Source organism: Lissotriton vulgaris, chromosome 8 (assembly GCF_964263255.1).
Source record: "Lissotriton vulgaris chromosome 8, aLisVul1.2, whole genome shotgun sequence".
NCBI lineage: Eukaryota > Metazoa > Chordata > Amphibia > Caudata > Salamandridae > Lissotriton > Lissotriton vulgaris.
In genome coordinates this window covers 98,906,619-98,926,658 of record NC_141696.1, presented here as the reverse complement: position 1 = coordinate 98,926,658, position 20,040 = coordinate 98,906,619, and the positions used below count along the sequence as shown (strand labels likewise).

Sequence of the window (20,040 nt, the reverse complement as noted above, 5' to 3'; positions counted from 1 at the left end):
ACCACATGCCCTGGTCTTTGCCAAAGACCAGGACCTCTGTCTTGTCCCCGTTCAGCTTTAGGGAGTTGGAAATCATCCACTCTGCAACAAGTCGCATGCAGGACCTAAAGTTAGACGCGGCGACGTTCACAGAGTGGGTCAGGGACACCATAATCTGCGTGTCGTCGGCATACGACACTACCTCCATCCCCTGGGATCTTACTAGTCTTGCAAGGGGGGGCCACGTAGATGTTGAACAGGGTCGGACTCAATGCCGACCCCTGTGGCGCCCCACATTGCAAAGACTTGGCAGGGGAGAGGTACTCTCCTAGCATAACACGCTGCTCTCGTTGATGTAAGAAGGAGCTCAGGAGACTGAGGGCCGGTCCTGCTACCCCTGCCTCCCTTAACCTAGATGTTAAAGTGGAGGGAGACAGGGTATCGAATGCTGCTGTAAGGTCCAGCAGTACCAGCACGGTAGTTTGACCCAGATCTACTTTCCTACGGATATTATCCGTGACTTTGGTCAAAGCAGACTCCGTGCTATGCAGCTTTCTAAAGCCATGTTGGGACCCATCCAAAAACCCTGAGGCATCAAGGAAATTGGAAAGATGAGAATTCAAATGGGCCTCCAGCATCTTAGCAGGGGCCGGCAGTAGGGATATTGGTCTGAAGTTCTTCAATATGCCGGGATCCAGGGTAGACTTTTTAAGAAGAGGCTTTACAATAGCTCTCTTCCATGATAATGGAAAAATACCTTGTTCCATGGCTCCATTCATTACTTCCAACATCGGAGGAAGAATGGTATCCCTACAGTCCTTTAGTATTTTCAAAGGAACCGGGTCCAGAGGAGAGGATGATTTCGTTTTATCTAGGAGGAGATTGAGTCCCTCCAGGGAGAGCGCAGGGAAATGGTTAAGGGTCTGAGGAGTATCCGCATCCCAAGATTCCAGCAGTTTAACTCGAGAGGAGTCCTCCTCACTCAGAGAGTTCCTCTGTGATTGTAGAGCTAGATAGATATCATCTATTTTTTTTATAGAAGAAGTCTGATATGTTGTTACATAGCTCCTGTGAAACCACCACGGGATCGGGTACCTGGAGAGAGCATAGAGAGTCCACGATTTTAAAGAGCTCTTTAGAAGATGTGAGAGAGCAGGTCAAGTTGGTAAAGTAATCCTGTTTTTCCTTAATCACTCTGCTTTTGTATTCTCGTAACAGGCCCTTGTAAACTTCTCGATCTTTAGGATCCCAGGATTTGCGCCATCCCCGTTCCTTCTGTCTGCATTTTTGTCTAAGAAGCCTCAATGCATCCGTGAACCAAGGGGCAGTTGGCTTCTGTCGCGCTACAAATTTGAGAGAGGAGGAGGCTAACTCATCTACGGCTCTGGTAATAGAATCAGTGAGTTCTTGTGCCGCCTCGTCCACCATCCGCTGGGATGTGATATTAGTGTTTTGGATAAAGGGGGCCAGAGCCTCATTTGTAAAATTCCTGAAGCTTCTTTTGGAACATTTCTTGCCAGTACCTAAATCACCCTCAGGACAAGGAATGTCTAAGGACAGTGGGACTGCTAGATGATCAGACCAAGTTATCGGTACCGGCATGCCGACAGTTAATCTAGAGTCATTGGAAAATATCCCATCAAGGGTGTGACCAGCCTTGTGGGTCGGGTGGAGAACCCTTTGGACAAAGTCGCATGCCTCCAGGGAGTTAACCAGGGAGGATGTGTCTTTCGAAGCCCTGTCCTCTAGGTGAAAATTAATATCACCCAGGATGGTGAAATGAGATCTACCAAAGTAAGGTACCAAAATTCTAAAAAGCTCGGGACAGAAATTAGCTCTGGAGCCAGGAGGTCTGTATAAGAGAATTCCAGTGAAGGAACTCGACGGGGCATTCACAATACAAAAATAGAAGGCCTCAAATGGGTCCGTGGGAACCGATAAAGATTTTACAGTGCAAGAGAGTGGACTTAAAAAGGATAGCCAATCCACCACCTCTACAACGTACTCTATCCAACCTCTGAAATGCATATCCTTCCGGTATAGCCAAAAGAAGGTCATGACCGGAGGAGTCAGAGGCCCATGTCTCGGTAACAAAGACCCAGTCAGGTTGCCTCATACTTACGAAGTCATGAAATTCTATCCCATGTTTGATCAGGGACCGTGCATTGATCAGAAAGCCCTGTTTGGGTTGAGAGATGGGCCGACCAGGAAGAGGGGGAGCAGGACTCCTAGTAGCCTGAGTGGAAAAATTAAGAGATGTTTTACACGAGTTGCAAGCCCGCGCCTGATGTAGTACCTCCGGAAGGAGCCGATGATGACAGAGGTGCACAGGGGGTCTAAGAGACAACAAATTGCGTAACAAATCGTCCCTGGAAAAAGAAGAGGACATGTCGGGAGTCCCAGGGTCCAGCCCGTCCTGCAGTGCGTCCTCAGCACGGACGGGCGCAGACGGGCTGAACTCTGGCGTAACTCCGGCGTCAATCTGGCGTCCCCGCTGCGCGTAACCGCTGCGCGTCAGCATGACTCACTTAAGTACCCGCCTAGCGTCCTACTGACGACTAGAGCGTGAAGCCTACCTGTTAGCGCTGAAAATCGGCACCATCTACTTCCAAGATGGCGCTACTACGAGGAGCTACGCCGGGAAGCGGACCCGCCCAACAGCGGTGTGTTTCCCAAAAGTTAAGGTGCAAGTGAGGGCCAGGCGCAGTTAAAAGCAGGGAGAAATAACACAACACGCAAATAAAATGGAAAACGAGGTAAACTTTAAAACGAGCAGCAGCTCGGGTCCTGAAGCACACAGAGCGCAGGCACCGGTCAGATGGCAGCTAGGAAGGGAGAGCCAGCGATTTTCCTCACTTAAGTACCCGCCTAGCGTCCTACTGACGACTAGAGCGTGAAGCCTACCTGTTAGCGCTGAAAATCGGCACCATCTACTTCCAAGATGGCGCTACTACGAGGAGCTACGCCGGGAAGCAGACCCGCCCAACAGCGGTGTGTTTCCCAAAAGTTAAGGTGCAAGTGAGGGCCAGGCGCAGTTAAAAGCAGGGAGAAATAACACAACACGCAAATAAAATGGAAAACGAGGTAAACTTTAAAACGAGCAGCAGCTCGGGTCCTGAAGCGCACAGAGCGCAGGCACCGGTCAGATGGCAGCTAGGAAGGCTTCGACACAGTCTGCCATAACACCCTTTTACAGCGCCTCAGAAACGTCGGAATCCAAGGAAAAGCACTGGAATGGATCACCTTGTTCCTCACCGGAAGAACTCAGAGAGTCCGCCTCCCACCATTCAAGTCAGAGGCCACTGAAGTCATCTGCGGCGTACCACAAGGATCTTCACTCAGCCCCACCCTCTTCAACGTATACATGAGCCCCCTTGCGGTCATCGCACGCCAACACAACCTCAACATCATCTCCTACGCCGATGACACTCAACTGATCCTATCACTCACCAGAGACCCTAACACTGCCAAAACCAACCTACATGAAGGAATGAAAGAAGTAGCCGACTGGATGAAACACAGCCGTCTGAAACTGAACTCAGACAAAACAGAAGTCCTCATCCTAGGCACCTCCCCCTCCGCCTGGGATGACTCTTGGTGGCCAGAGGCTCTTGGAAAAGCACCCATCCCGACGGACCACGCACGGAACCTGGGCGTCATCCTAGATTCCTCACTCTCGATGAACAGACAAGTCAACGCCGTTTCTTCATCTTGCTTCAACATTCTTCGCATGCTCAAAAAAACATTTCGCTGGATCCCCACCGAAACTAGAAAAACGGTCACCCACGCACTGGTCACGAGCCGCCTGGACTACGGAAACACCCTATACGCCGGTACCACCGCAAAAATCCAGAAAAAACTCCAACGCATCCAGAACGCTTCAGCCAGGCTCATATTAGACATCCCGCGTAAAGAACACATCTCTGGGCACCTGAAAAACCTCCACTGGCTTCCCGTCAATAAGAGGATTACTTTCCGCCTCCTAACCCACGCACACAAAGCACTTTACGAAATTGGACCCGAATGCCTCAACACACGACTGTCCTTCTACACCCCCTCCCGCCAGCTACGATCCTCCAACCAAGCCCTTGCCACTGTACCTCGCATCAACAAAACCACCATGGGAGGCAGATCCTTCTCCTACCTGGCAGCTAAAACCTGGAACTCACTACCCACTCACCTTCGCCTTACTCACAACCACCTTGCATTTAGAAAGCAACTTAAAACGTGGATATTCGACAAGTAATTCCCCACCCTTCTTCAAGCGCCTTGAGACCCTCTGGGTATGTAGCGCGCTATATAAATTTCTTGACTTGACTTGACTTGACTTCCATTTATACACTCATTCATTCAACCATTGACTCATTCTCATATTCACTTACTAGTCCATCCACACAAGCAGACACTCAACATACACACAATCACCATTAAATGATGTCCTACATGTTCTTATATGTTACCTATTGAGTTGTCAATGTTTATTTTATGAAGTCTTTATTGGATATATATGTCTACAGTCAGTTTCACAACTTAGCTAACATCTTCAAATATAAACCTGCTTTGGCAAAGTCAAAAGGCACGTGCGCCCACATTGTGAACCTCTTGGACACTATGGTATCACAGAAGGGGCTTCAGAAGACTGCGCGATGAGACTGATAGTGCTGGGCAATATATAACCTTACCGCTAGCTCAAGAGGTTGTTCCCTCATTTTCATTGGGGTGTGGCCCCATGCAAATGAGTTAATCTCTTTGCCCCTGCTACAACACCATATTGCAGGCATGGGCGTACACGCAAACAACCCCTCAGGAGACACAATGATACCCACAAAAAGGTGGTGCGCCGTCTGTGCACCCCTTGAGTGCCAACCTCTTGAGAGAGTAAAAGAGGTCCCTTGGATTTTGTAGACACGCCCTACAGGTAGGTGCTGTCACCGACTGAACCCACCTGCAGGGAGATATCTGCCCCCTCTTTAAAGTGCAGGTTCTGCCACCTGTTCTGTGAAACATAGAGTGGTTTGTAAACAGACGCTCTGTGTTGCTCACCCCCCGTCTGAGTCTGCAGCTGTCCTTTTGATAGAGCATTTATTGTAATTGGGTGCACTGTACCTGTTTCTGGCTTGCTCATCTGCTTAAAGGTGGGTTGTGTCACAAACAGGCACAGTGCACCCATTACTTGATAAAAGCCCTGAATGCATAATCCCTGTTTTTGTATGGTAATACATTAACCGCATCCGTGCGGCGCGAATTCGCCGCCCATGCTGACTCCGCCTTGCGCGGGCGGAGTCATGACGGAACGGTTCCGTCATCAGCACAGCTCAGCCGATGCTGATGACGGAACCGTTCTGTCATCAGCATCGAAGGGGTTAAAGCCATCACAATTGACTTTGTCACGTTTTAGTATACTGCCTCAACTAAATTAAAGAAAGCAGATGCAATTTACTTAGAAACAGGCAATAATATTCTACCTCATGGACATTGTTTGACCTGCCAATATTATTTTGGGAGAGTATAACATTTTCCTAAAAGGCTGCCTAAAATAAAGTTGTCATTATTTGCTATGCCTGCCAGTGTGAGAAAAGGTGGCTGCAATTCATGCATGATGAGAAAATGTTACTTTAAGCGAGGTCTGATAGGCGGAGCCAATCTCAGTATTCCATGGAGGTTGCTTTTAAGAATTTGTCAAACTACACGTGTCTTTATTCATGTTTCTAGATGATGTGTTAGTAGTTTAGACATCTCTAAATTACTCATTTCCATTTTCCATTTTTTTGCACTTGTATCGCGCATAATTCACCCGAAGGTCTCAGAGCGCTAGCAGGCAAAGAGGAACCTCCTGTCCATTAGCCCCAGAGGAGCAGGAAGAGCTCATCTGGCTAAAAAAGCCAGGTTTTTAGCTGTTTTCGGAACGTCGCATGATCAGGCTCTAGCATGATATGTGTGGGGAGAGAGTTCCAGGCTTCTGGGGCGGTTTTGCTGAATGCTCTATCACCATTTCTGACTGTCCGAACTCTGGGTACAGAGAGAAAGGCCTTGCTGGAAGATCGTAGCGTTCTGTCTGGTACGTGGGCTTTAAGCTTGTGTTCAAGATAGGAAGGTCCATGACCATTTACAGCTTTATGGACTAGACAGCATAGTTTAAACTTTATGCGTTTTTGTGTGGGTAGCCAGTGCAGGGTCTGAAGGCAGGGGGCTGAGGAAGAGCGAGGGGGCAAATCAAGTACTAGCCTAGCGGCAGTATTCTGGAGGACCTGCAGTCGTTTTAGAAGTGTTGAGTTGATGGCTGAAAAGAGAGCATTCCCATAGTCCAACCTATTAACAATAAGTCCCTGAATTAAGGGCATACTCATCGGTGTTCCCTACTTGAAGTTCCAGAATTAAGGCTGAGATTTACAAAGCTGTCATGTAGCCAGCGAGAAGAACTATTGATGGATAGAATGCAGAACAGTGTCATACATTCACCCCAGTACAGAGATCTGGGCCTAAATCCATAGTTTTCTTGCTCACCATGCCATTCCAGTTTGGACCCAGCCATTAGCAAATCAGTCTTGACCCTGCGCTCAATGGGAACAGTCCAGCCTGAACTGCCAGGCCAGGTCCTCCCTGGACTGGAAAAAAGCATCCTAGGACTGGTTTTGGAGTTTCACCCCTCTTCAGCCAGGATAGCTTGATTCCAGTAGCATGGAGAGCACGGGGTCTACGTCTGAGCATACCCGTCCCACTCGGGCTGAAAAATGCAAAAAGAACTATTGATGGACAGAATGCAGAACAATGTCATACATTCACCCCAGTACAGAGATCTGGGGCTAAAGCGATCGTTTTTTTGCTCACCATGACATTCGAGTTTTGACCCAGCCATTAGCAAATCAGTCTTGACCCTCCTCCCAATGGGAACAGTCCAGCCCGAACTGCCCGGCCAGGTCAGCCCTGAACTGGAAACAAGCATCCTAGGACTGGTTTTGGGGTTTCACCCCTCTTCAGCCAGGATAGCTTGATTCCAGTGACATGGAGAGCACAGGATTCACGTCTGAGCATACCCGTCCCACTCAGGGGGACAAATGCAAAAAGAACTATTGATGGACAGAATTAAGAACAATGTCATACATTCACCCCAGTACAGAGATCTGGGCCTACATCCATCGTTTGTTTGCTCACCATGCCATTCCAGTTGGACCCAGCCATATCCATTGTGTGCATATTAACACTTGTTTTCTTTTCTTTATTGTATCAATTCCTGAATTTTCACATTGTGACCAGGCCAATATGGCCGCCAGCTTTTTGGATTACAGTAATATGTAGCCCTTTGTAAATGTTGGCAACTGGAGGCATTTGTACATTTAAATAAGGATGCTACAATGACGTCTTGTATCGTTATCAAGGTTCGGACGAGCCGAAACTCGTGGATCACGTCCTTTGCAGATTAAATACTTCCAAACTACAACCTGAGTGCTGATTCCTTCCTTGTAAGAGTGAGAGGAGATTAAATACATATATCTAAAATTCACTGAAAAAAACACAAGTTTCAGGGACATTATAGTTCGAAATTAGCATTTAAAAAACCTCAGAAATTCACTGAAAAAAAAAAGGTTTCATGGACGTAATAATTAGTTGGACATTTCACACGTACAAAACAAGGGAAATTCGTCTGTTATAGTTAGTTGTGCTAACTATAACTCACGCCCCTGCAATGCAGTGCTGATGAAGTCACATATTACATCACTCATGACTTTGTCAGTGACATCACTGATGACATCACTGATGACATCTCAAATGACATCCCTGATAACATCATCCACGTGATCATCTGATGCACCTCCTCACACCCTAAAATAGACTACCATCTCGAAACCATAGACACACGAATACTAGTACAGCTACAATATTCTGTGCACTATGCCTGCAGACCTCTAATCAGCTATATAGCATTAATACAGTCTTTTAAATACTCAGTACCTATGCAGTCTAGGAATCCTTCTGTCTGTCCCATGCACTTGTCCATTCACCCATACAGCACTATGTACATATCACTCTGCCAATACCTAAGCACTTATAAATTTAGCTGGCACTCTATTTGCAGCACTGTAATTACTCCAGTTATTAGTCATATACTAAAGGAATGGCCTAGCCACTAACCCAAGTACAGGTACAATGTTTTGTACATTATGCATGCAGATCTCTAACAAGCTACATACTATTAACACGCTCTTCTAAATACCCAGTCAATACATCTGCCTGTGCCATGTATTTCTCCAATCACCCATACAGCACTATCTACGTATCCTATCACTCCGCAATACCTAAGCATTTATAAATTCAACATGTACTCTCTTTGCAGCACTGAAATTATTCTAGTTATTAGTTTTATACTTAAGGAATGGCCTAGCCACTAACAGAAGTGCAGGTACAATATTTTGTACACTATGCATGCACACCTCTAACCAGCTACAAACAATTGATATGGTCTTCTAAATACCCAGTTAGTACCTATGCAGTGTAGGGATCCTTCTGTCTGTCCCATGCATTTCTCAAATTACCCATCCAGCACTATCTACTTATCCTATTACCCCCCCCAATACCTAAGCACTTATAAATTCACTATACACTCTGTTTTTAATACTGTAATTAATCTAGTTACTAGTCATGAACTTATGGAATGGCCTAGCTACTAACACAAGTACAGCTATAATATTTTGTGCACTATCCGAGCAGACCTCTAACTAGCTACATACTTTTGATACACTCTTCGAAATACCCAGTTAGTACTCATGCAGAGTAGGAATCGTCCAGTGTGTCCCAGTCTTTAATCACTTATCTACCACTATGCACTTATCCTATCACTCCACCAATATGCAAGCACTTACAAATTAAGTGTTCACTCTGTTTGCAGCACTGTCCTCATTCCAGTTACTAGTGGTATTCTTATAAAATGACCTAGGCACCAACACAAGTAAACATAAAATATTCTGTGCATAATCCCTACAAATCTCTAAGCAGATAAATACTATTGGTCCACTCCTTTAAATACTGAAGTAGTAGCCATGCAGCGTAGGATACCCCCTGCCAGTCTCATGCAATTCTTCAATCACCCATCCAGCACTATGTTCTTATTGTATCAGTCTGCCAATAACTAAGCACTTATGGGGCAGATTTACAAGCAGCCTGCGCCACCAGTACGTCACTTTTTGTAACGTAGTGATGGCGCCAGGCACTCCTTCAATTTTACAAGAAGAGCAAAAGCCAGTTTCGTGGTTTTTCCTCTCCTTGTAAATACGACCCCTTCATACACAGAACTTTGCGTTGAAGGGGGTTCCATAGGTGTTGCTCTGGGTGTTCCCATGCACCACCCATAGAACAAGACACATCTCCAGATTTATGAGAAATCATAAATCTGGAGATGTGTGTGAATGCTGCGCCATCCTAGAGTTGTATTCTTTGAGGAAAGCAAGTAGCTGGGTTCTAGCGGACAGCACCACCAAGACTAGTCACTGGATTGTTAATATATATTGCCCACCTCAAATGACCTGCTGCTAATAGATCATAGAAAACATAGCATTTTTTGGTGAATGAGAGGCAACATTAATTTTGTTCCAATTAAAACTGTACAATCAGATTGACGAGGAAAGTCTTGTATAGGTATTCTTTTATTTTCAGTCATGTTATTTGGTATGCACAGAACAGAATCAGCCAACCCGTTTCGCTCAAAGGATGGGCTTCTTCGGGGCTGTGAAAGCATACAACAATGTGTACGTATCAGTATTTTAGATAAAAGTACATACCCGAATACCACATACAGGTTGCTCCGATAGTTCAAGAAAGACAAGAAAATGGGGAGAGAGGAAGAAAAAAGGAAAGGGTGGTGAATGTGTTTAGAATGAGGATGGAGAAAAAGTTTGTGCAGGTGACCCTAGCCAGGGAGTTGGTGCAACTGTTTTGGAGCGTGAAAGAGACCCATTGGTGTCTCAGTAAGCCTTGTGATTTTTATAAAAATGTTCTCTATATTTTGTGAAAGTGATCCCTCAAAAAAGGGGATGTGAAAGTGATAAAATTAGAGCTCTGTTGGGGGTGTTCAAGAATACCGCCCAGATATATCATTCCACACCCCGGCGTTTAAAACCGAAAAGTTTGCCCATGCCACATGCAAGTAAGTATGCATCAACTTGCTTACCAAAGGTATATGAAAATGCACGTGATTCGTCACCGGTTGGTCATTAGAATCATGGTAAATAAACAGTCTGAAAGAATGTACGTAAACATCAGTCAGAAAGTAAACTTATGTAAGGAATGAAACATTTCTTATGTTTCAAGACGTATGTAAGACATACCTGTGTAGAATCGCGCAAACTACAGTGTTGGAGAGTGTACTGTAATGGAAGAAGGAACCTGGAATAAAGTAAAATGAAACTGGGCGTCAGGGGGTACCCGGGTATATATGCGCTAGTGTGTGATACATAAATATATTAGTCACACAGAGCAGTGTGTTATTAAGAATACAGGCACTAAAAACTGGTATGTCATGCGTGACTGTATGTTCAGCAAAATTGGCAATAACAGGCGGATTAAAAAGTGACCCTTGAGGTGCTTGTGCATTCAAACTGGCTTTTTCAGTAAGCGCCATGTGAGATCGATATGTAGCATTTAGAACTTGAATAGTAATGACATGCCGGACTAATAAGTGACCCTTGAGGTGCTTAGTAAATCAAGGATGGGTAATTCAGCAAACGCCAGCATAACCACGTGTGACTGGTATGTAAGTCTAAGAATCGTGACGTAGGAGCCAGTAAAATCCTTTAACTTAACGCATTTTATTAACTAAACCAACACAACCGTGTTTTACTAGGAGAACGTGATTTTAAAAAAAAGGAGAGAACGTTAAACGTGTATGCTGCGTGATGAGAGCATTACACCTTCATATTAGAGACTATCTCGAACGGGACAAAGCGTTTACAGCAGTATCCCGCAGAGTAAGAGTCGATACAGTAACAGTCAGATGAGTTAGAAGCGCGCCCCCATTCTGCACTATTACAGGCGGCAGAAAGTATGTCTCGTTTACGAAATCCGAGCCAAACATATCTATAATTTTAGGAAGTCAAATTAAATGTAAAACACGGAAGGACGACTCACCCTACGGCAGTGGCGGTCGTGGTGCCCAGATATCGGCAGAAAGTATGTATCGTGTACGAAAAACCTAGCCAAACATATCTATATAATAGGAAATCATATTGGATGGAAAACACAGAAGGATGACCCACCCTATGACAATGGTGGTCATGGTGCCCAGGTATCCAACAATTACGTAGGACTGGAAAGCAGCTAGGTTTAGTTAAATCAGTTAGGAAACGAGGACAGAAAGGGTCCGCATGGGTCACATACCTGTTGATCTTGAATGCTGAGTTTGAAAAAGGAGCCATGTCCGGTCGTAATCCTTCTGCCTGAAAAGTCGGAGTGCAAAGACGTCTGAAAGGGCTCCATAGTTAAGATATACCGGCGAGGTCCTAACTACCCAGAAGTACCCGATTCTGCTTCTGGGTTGTCTATGCGTGATTGAAAGTTTTGGTAATCCTCACTTCCTGGACATATCAAAACTAGTGCGGGAACTTGCGAATAAATTGCATGTCATTCCGTAAACGATAGTGGAGGACGTCATCCCAATCGGGCCAACGGCTGATGTTCTCAATGTGTGATTTAACGAAGAGTACGTAGATTTCTTTATTCTTTATTTTGGAGCAACCCTGTTTAGCAGGTCTGTTAAGAAAGTGGTATTTCTGCCCCAGGACTTTTTGGGGAGGGAAACAATATAACAATCACCCCCGCTGAAGAAATTGTGCCTAACCCCACTTTTGAGGAGGGAATGGGAGAGATGGGGGAAATTGTGTACCAGTCGGGTGCTGGTACACATTTGGAAGTTATACCTAGGGTAGAAACCAGAGAAGGGATAACTCAGCTACAACCTGATGTCAAGATTGTTGATGAAAGTATTAAAATCCTATCATGGAATGTAGCTGGGTTAAAAAATAAGCTACTTAATCCAGAGTGGGGTACCTTTATGACACTACACGATTTCTGCCTGATGCAGGAAACTTGGGCATTGGAGCTGAGTCCCAGTCCAGGATATGCAACCTTTGATATTCTGGCAACTACTAGGGGTAGAGATTGCCCATCGGGCGGTTTATCGATCTGAGTAGGCACACATCTGGGTCCCATGTGAGATAGAAGGGGGTTCCCCAGGGCAAATAAATGATATAGGCAGGAACGAAGGGGAAAACACATGGGCACATAGAAAACATCACCCTGCCAAAGAAGATAATTAATGGTCCCAAGTGGGATCCAGTTCTGGTAATGGGGGAGCAAAATCCAATGGATACCCAGGACCAAGAAAACGGATGGACCGCAGTCAGATCATTCTTTATAGAATATATATATATATTTTTATTTTGTAAATATGACTAATTGCATCAAAACAAATAAAATAAATATATATATATATATTCTATAAAGAATGATCTGACTGCGGTCCATCCGTTTTCTTGGTCCTGGGTATCCATTGGATTTTGCTCCCCCATAACCAGAACTGGATCCCACTTGGGACCATTAATTATCTTCTTTGGCAGGGTGATTTTTTCTATGTGCCCACACATCTGGGTACTACAAGTAGTTCAACTGCCAACAAATTCCCTAGACGTTCAATGTGTGTTATTGACACCCGGAAATATGCCCCAACAAGCCATATTAAATATCTACTCAAGGCCGGTTAGGAATGGGCAGGAATCAAATACAATTAAAATATTAGACCTTTTTATCCAGGCACTCGACCCCTCAATCGCTATAATCCTTGGTGGTGATTTTAATTGCCAATTCGAGCCTCTGGACAGCCTTGAGCTGGTTGAGGATGATGACGAAGACTTGTTCTGGCATATCCCTCACCCTAAGATCCCCCCTGTTAGGGCCTGGACCCCGTTGGTCCTGCAGATTAAATCTTTCTCTCTTGGAACGTCTCTCTGCGGGCATGCAATGGGAGGTTGGATCCTGACCGACCGGGGTTAGCAACGTTCAATAGGGCTGAGCAAACCTCCATCATTGATTATATAATGATGGAGGTAAAACACTGGGACAGCTTGATGGACTTTAGGGTCATACCAAGGCAAGATAGCGATCATAATGCCCTTGTTTCATCACTCAAACCAGGGAGTTTTGGGCTGACTAATCCTGATGCTAAATCTAATACTGAGATCTTGCCCCTTATGGTAGCCAACAATAGGCGTAGGGTCAAATGGCCTCATTTTCAGGACTCCCCGAGTAGGCTTGCAGAAATATACAAGATCACTCTGCCTTGGATTGCTGAAATGGGCGACCCAGCCCTTAGTAGGCAAGCCGTAGAAATCCATAGGCAGTTGGCTCTCGCACTGGGGGTGGTGTTTTGCCCGGTAAGCAGGAACAAACGATGTGGGGTTAAGCATCACCCCTGGTATGATGAGACCTGTAGGAAAGCAAAAAGGGATCTTCTTTCGGCAATTAAGTCCTGTGATAGTGTAGGAATAAGGCTATATAAACAGATCTACAAAAAGGTGATAATTAGGGGGAAGAGAGACTGGGAGGAAACGAGGTGGGAAGACTTGAGACTTGCGCTTCTTTCCAAGGATGCCAAGTCATTCTGGGACATTGTTAGCTCAGGAGCAGGAGGGGGAGGGGAGGCCGTTCTCCCAAATATTGCACCCTCAGTTTGGGAGGCGCACTTTGGTGCTCTGTACACAAATATGGAGTGTGGCGATGCCCCCCCCCCCTGGGCCCCAAATCGGCTCATAAGTACAGAATGACTGGGGCGGCAACATCGCCCCCGGAGGGAGCCGTGGCCCTACCGCTACCCTCCGCCCTAGACCTCCACCACGAGTATCGACTGGTGGGGGACTCGAGCATGGAGTCGCGGGTGGATTACCTGAAAGACCAGGAGACCCACCGCTCCATAATCCCTGAGACTATCACCCTGAAGGAGGTAGAATCTGCCATAGCGAGGCTAACTCCGAATAAAACTCCTGACCTAGACAAATTACCTGGGGACTTGTTGCGATCTCAACCGAAAGTATGGGTACCATACCTGGTTATCCTGTTCAATGCGGTCCTCAGGGGGTCCGATTTACCGGACACCTGGTTGGGAGCTGAGATCGTCCCCATTTACAAAAAGGGCTGTCCGTTAACCCCATCAAACTATAGGCCTATCAGCCTTATAGATACAACACAAAAAGTGATGGGCAGAATTATATTGGACAGGGTCCAGGTATGGATGGAGGAACATCAAGCTTTGACCACTCTCCAGGCTGGATTTAGATCAGGTATCTCAACCCTTGACCAAATTTTTCGGTTCCAGGTCCTTTTTTGGAAAACAGCAAGAGTGGAGGGTGGCAGTCTCTACCTTGTTTTTGTGGACCTGGGAGCCACCTTTGATTTGGTCCCCAGGGAAAAGCTATGGAAAGTACTGGCAGATCTGGGCCTCCCACCTTATCTATTGAACATCTTAACTAGATTGAATGTTGGCAACTATGCTCAGGTGAGGTGTGGGAGACACGGGGATCTGTCAGCCCGCTTTCCAGTATCTAGGGGTGTGCGCCAGGGGTGCGTCTTGGCTCCCACGCTGTTTAGCCTTTTCATCAACAGCCTTGTGGACGCCATGAATGGCGTGAGAGACAATGACACTCCCCGGTTGGCAACTGGTCAGGTGCCCGCTCTGATGTTTGCGGATGACACTTTGTTGTTATCCAAAACATCATCGGGCATCCAGCACGTTCTGGATGGGTTTGTAACATTCTGTGCCTCGCGGGGATTGGAGATTAACTTGGACAAAACAATGTTTATGATCTTCAATCCCCCGAGGCAGACCCGCCCGAACCCTGTCCTGAACACCATTCCATTGGAACGGGTTAAGACCTTTGTCTACCTTGGCATCACTTTGAGTGAAGATTTCAACTGGGGCCATCAAATTGCTAAATCTACCCTCAGACTATCCCAAATAGTAGGGGGTATCAGTAAGCTCCACAGAGCCTTAGTATGTAAACCGGTAGCTCCTGTCCGAGAAATCTATGGACTTCAGGCTAGGTCAGCAGCTATCTATGGCGCTGAACTCTGGGGACACAAGAATACACATAGCCTCTTGAGAGTTGAGCAGGCCTTAATGAGGAATTTGGTGGGCCTCCCACAAAGTACACCGCGTACCCCTTTGAGGTTGGATTTGGGACTAGAGTCCATAGAAGAACTGGTAGCCGCCCGGCCCCTGCTCTACTGGAGGAGGTTCTGGTCAGAGCCAGAATTGGTATCCTATAGAGCTGAATTTGTGGAGATCTGGGGGCATATAAAAGATAAAAACATTCCTTGGCTGTCTCATATCAAGGCCCTTACCAGGCATATAGGACTGCCCCGATTATGGGAGACCCCAGAGCTCAGCTGTCCGAGTATACCTAGGGCACAGTTGTTAACCCTAGTGAGGGAGACAAACTTAATTGCACTACATCGATCGACAACCCAGGGTAGGTTGTCTGTCAAGTTTCTCCTCGTAAAATCTGAACCTCGACAGGAGGAATTTCTTGATGTAGTCCAACCCCCTCTTGCAAGGAAATTATATACTCAACTGAGGCATGGCTGCCTACCAATAAGGGAATTTACTGCAAAATGGGCTAAAACAGATAATGAAACCTTTTCAGCATGTAATTACATCCGAGAAGATGTTGCACATGTCATGTTGTTCTGCCCAGCATATGGTACAATAAGAAAAGGCTGGCTAATCCCGCTATGCAGAAACTTGGGCTTTAGGCAACATATGCAGGCGTGTAGAGTCTTAATGTACGACACATCACCACCTATTGTTTTTGCTGTCTCCTGCTTCTTACATGGCATGTAGCGCCGTAGGAAAAGCTTTCTTTAGAGTTATTGGAAATATATTTGGCTTAATCCTTTCTCCTTTTTTAATAAGAAAAGTATTTTATCAAGACGTCAACTGATAACTATTTGTATAATTAACTTTTTATCTTCATTGCGAATCGTGCATATTTATTGTTTTATTTACTGTGCCTTGTATGTATTTTATCTGCACTTTTATGGTCTTTGACCGAAATAAAGTTATCATGACTGACTGGTATTTCGGGAGCACTGTGAGAGATGATAGTAAAAAGAAAGAACATGCAATAGTTTAGAGACAGCTTGTCATATGATCAGCATTACAGGTGGCAGTTATCTTGTCCCGACACCGTAAAATATTTTGACAGTAATACAGTAAGTTGCACCAGATGTTAATGTTTAGGATGAGCTTGGGTGGATTCATGGCAATATGGTTACAGTGCCACAAATATTTAACCCAATCACTCCGGTAATATATGCAATGTACAGAACATTATTCACCACTGTAATGTGCACGATGTGTGGTGTCAATGTTAGTGATGACGCAAACGTTTAAGCTGTATAATTACAATGCCACTGAATCAACACAAGACACTACGAACATAAACGTAGTGTACAGTATAAGTTTCACCACTGTGGTATGTCAGATATAGTATAGAGATAATTAGTAAAGAAGGAGATAAATTGTTTGTTTATGATCACCAATTGGGGATAGGAAAATGAACCTCACAGGTGGCCAAAGTTCGTCAGTACTAAACCTTCTTTTCAAAATGGAAATCCATTGTTAGATTCAATACATCTGAAAGGAAATCTCATTTAACACTTTATATGATGGAGTTTGAAGTTCTAGCCAAGCATATACATGGGGCGATTAGTAGGCAGTGATTCTAGAGAAAAAAATGCATCTCATTGTCAGTATTCAACCCCAAACTAGAGGAATGTAGTGTGCATATCCATCTGGCCTCTAGTTGCCTCGGAGCCAAAGCCCTGTCACCCCCTCTTGGATTTGGTCCAACACTATCAATACCGTGAAAGCGGAATTGTGCCCTTTCACTGCCCTTCTCACATTCATGTGATGCCACGGTATAGGAAACATCCCCATTTAGAGCTGCTCTGCGATGTTCCTGGATGCGGATCTTAAGTTGTCTAGTGGTGCTCCCCACATATATCTTCCCACATCCACAAATGATGACATATACCACAAAGTACATTAGACGGTTGATAAACTGGCGGATGGTGTGTTCAGTATTGGTGTTGTATTTGAATTTGACTGTTCTGTTGCAACCCAATTGACAGATGTTGCAACCACTGCAGGTGTAGAACCCATTCGGTTTAACTAGCCAGCTTTTTTGTTTAGGGCCCCTAGGTAGTGGGTAGCTGGGGCAAAGAACCTCCCTCATTGTCTTGCTTCTTTTGAAGGTCATTGATGGTCTCTCAGTGATGAATTGACCCACTCCAGGTACTCCCTTAAGTAACGCCCAGTGTTTTCCCAAAGCTTTATACACCTCATGGTTGAGGGAAAAATAGGTGGTAATAAATGACAGTCTCTGTGCTTCTCTGTCTTGTCTCCGATGTTTGTTGTTCAACGTATCTTCTCTTTTGATAGTCAGGACCCTATTATTGGCTTTCTTTAGTGTTTCAGGATCGTAGCCCCTTTTGCTCAACCTGTCTGTGGCCACCTTGGATTGTAGGGCCAAGTTAGCCTCCTCACTGCAATTCCTGCGAATACTCAAAAGCCCACCATATGGGATAGCTTTCTTGGTTGAGGGTGGGTGAGAACTACCAAAGTGAAGGATACTGTTTACTGATGTTTCTTTCCTATGCAGTGTGCTTTGGATTGCCTTCCCCTGTATGTACAGTTCCAAGTCTAGGAAGTGTATCTTAGTCTGTGACATTTGTAAAGTGAAGGAAACGTTGAGCGCGTTGTTATTTAGATAGGTAAAGTAGTCATGTAATTCAGTCCCAGTCCAGTCCAGATGATGATATCATCAATGTAGCTGCCCCAGAATTGGACATGTCTCGTCCATTCTGCCGCTGCTCTGGACCACGCATGGGTTCGTTCCACCCACCCCATGAACAGGTTAGCGTACAAAGGTGCAAATTTAGAACCCATGGCGGACCCCTGCTCTTGCTTGTACCATGTCGTGTTAAACATAAAATAGTTGTTTTATAGTATGAGGTTTATCATTTCAAGTAGCATGAGATTATGGTCGTGTAAACTGGCATTTCTTGTGGACAGATAGTAATCCACTGCCTGTTTCCCAAGGTCTCTCTTGATACAAGTATATAGGGACTCCAAATCCAGTGTGGCAAACCACATATTCTCGTCCCAATCCAAATCCGTAAGTTTATTGAGCAAATCAGTAATGTCCCTGATGTACGATGGGAGGTTGCTGACTAATGGTTGCAGAAAGGTGTCTACAAATTTAGCCAGGGCCTCCGTTATTGAGCCAATACCCGAAATGATGGGCTGGCCAGGTGGAAATGGTAAGTTCTTGTGTATTTTGGGGAGTAGGTAAATACAAGGATATCTAGGGCTTCTGATGGATAAGAACTTGTGTTCAGTGTCAGATAGTAGTCCAACTTCCTTCCAGTGACTCAAACGTGTGTTAATTCTCATAGTGGCCAGCTTGTAGGGGTTGTGGCTGAGTTTGGTGTAATGTGCAGTGTTGTTTAGTTGTCGTGTGACTTCTTCCTCCTAGTCTGACCTGTTCATTACAACCACATTCCCTCCTTTGTCTGCTTCCCTTATTATTAGTTCACCATTGTTACGGAGGCTTTGTATGGCTGCCCTCTCTAGTGGTGTGAGATTGTCAGTGGTGTATTTCTTAGTCTGATGAGCATGTTTGTCTTCTATGTGGTGCAGTTCTTCTGTTACTAGTTTGTGAAAGACATCTAGACTGTTTAGGTGCGCCCCTTGAGGTGTAAACTTGGTCCTAATGTGGAGTCCGCTGTCACATGTGTAATCTTGTACAATATTCATGGTTTCCAGGACATGTTCATAAGATGACTCATTATCTTTATCAAGTGACAACAATAGTGAAACATTTTTTACATGTGACATATCAACATCACTTGTCGGTAAACCCACAGCTGGCCTAGGCGGTTCATAACTATTGAGTGCAAAATGACATTTGAGTTTAGCACGTCTTATGAATTTGAACAGGTCTACATGTAGATCACTAAAGATGCCCCCGTACACAGGACAGTATCCAAGACCTTTATTTAATACATTGATTTCATGTACATTTAAATGATGCGTGGATAAATTCACAACCAAATTTTCAACAACAGAATGGGACATAGGCACATTCATTGCATTATCCTCTAACATTACGGTCATTTCGCCAATTGGTTTTTCTGAAATCTGGTTAGAACTCTTCCTTTCTCTACGGTTTTTTCTCCCCCTCCTCTCCTGGTACGTCCTGGTACGCCAATTCGAAATCTCCGGACTTCCTCTAAAAAAGACGAGGAAGATGCCCCCTGTGCTCCTGTCTCCAAGTTCCCATCTTTATTGGCCTCCTCAATAGAGGATGCTTCAGAACTGACACTGATACTAGAGATGCTACCTGCAGTAGACAAAGTAGGGGCTGCAGCCTTCGGTACCTGAATGTTATCAAATTTGGCTGCAAAAGTAAAAATGCAACCCTGGTCGTAGTCACGGTCATCTTGCATTATTTTGTTAAGTTTTCTATTTTTTATTAGCGTCTGATGGTTCGCAATTTGTTCTTTGAGCATTGCGTCATTTTTTGCTGTTACTTCTGGTAAGTTTAGCAATTTAATTTCATCCTCTAGGATCTTAATTTCCGCCTGTAGTTTAACACACTTTCTATCGGTATGGGCTATTAGAATTTTCATCATGGTAAATGATGAGTTGTGGAGATTGTCCTCCCATTCTGGCAGGAGGTCGGGATCAAGATCGTCAAAATTGGGGAACACTATAATCCTTAGTCCCCTTGGCACCTTTTTATTGTCAAGGTATCTTTTTTTAGGTCCAAAAGAAAATGTTCCACAGCGGATCAAGCAACCAGCACCTCAAATTTCCAACGTCCCTTAAAGTATTCAGTCTTGTTGTGCTGACAACCTCCAGGACCTGCTGCGGTTCGGTCCCACTGGAATTCCAGATAGAAACTTTGGAGAAGAATGGAGCCAACGCGTTTCGCTCCCCGACCGTGGGAGCTTCGT

The 20,040-nt window shown here is 45.1% G+C and overlaps 1 protein-coding gene across 1 annotated transcript in view; it reads right to left on the bottom strand.

The window, feature by feature from the left end:
- LOC147693522 (extracellular calcium-sensing receptor-like) overlaps positions 1–19,189 on the bottom strand; it is a 177,996-nt gene extending 158,807 nt beyond the window's left edge. The window contains exon 1 of the mRNA XM_086936038.1: positions 18,564–19,189. Coding sequence (XP_086792164.1) covers positions 18,564–19,189 — 626 coding nt within the window. The remainder of the gene's footprint in view (positions 1–18,563) is intronic.
- Positions 19,190–20,040: the final 851 nt, after the last annotated feature.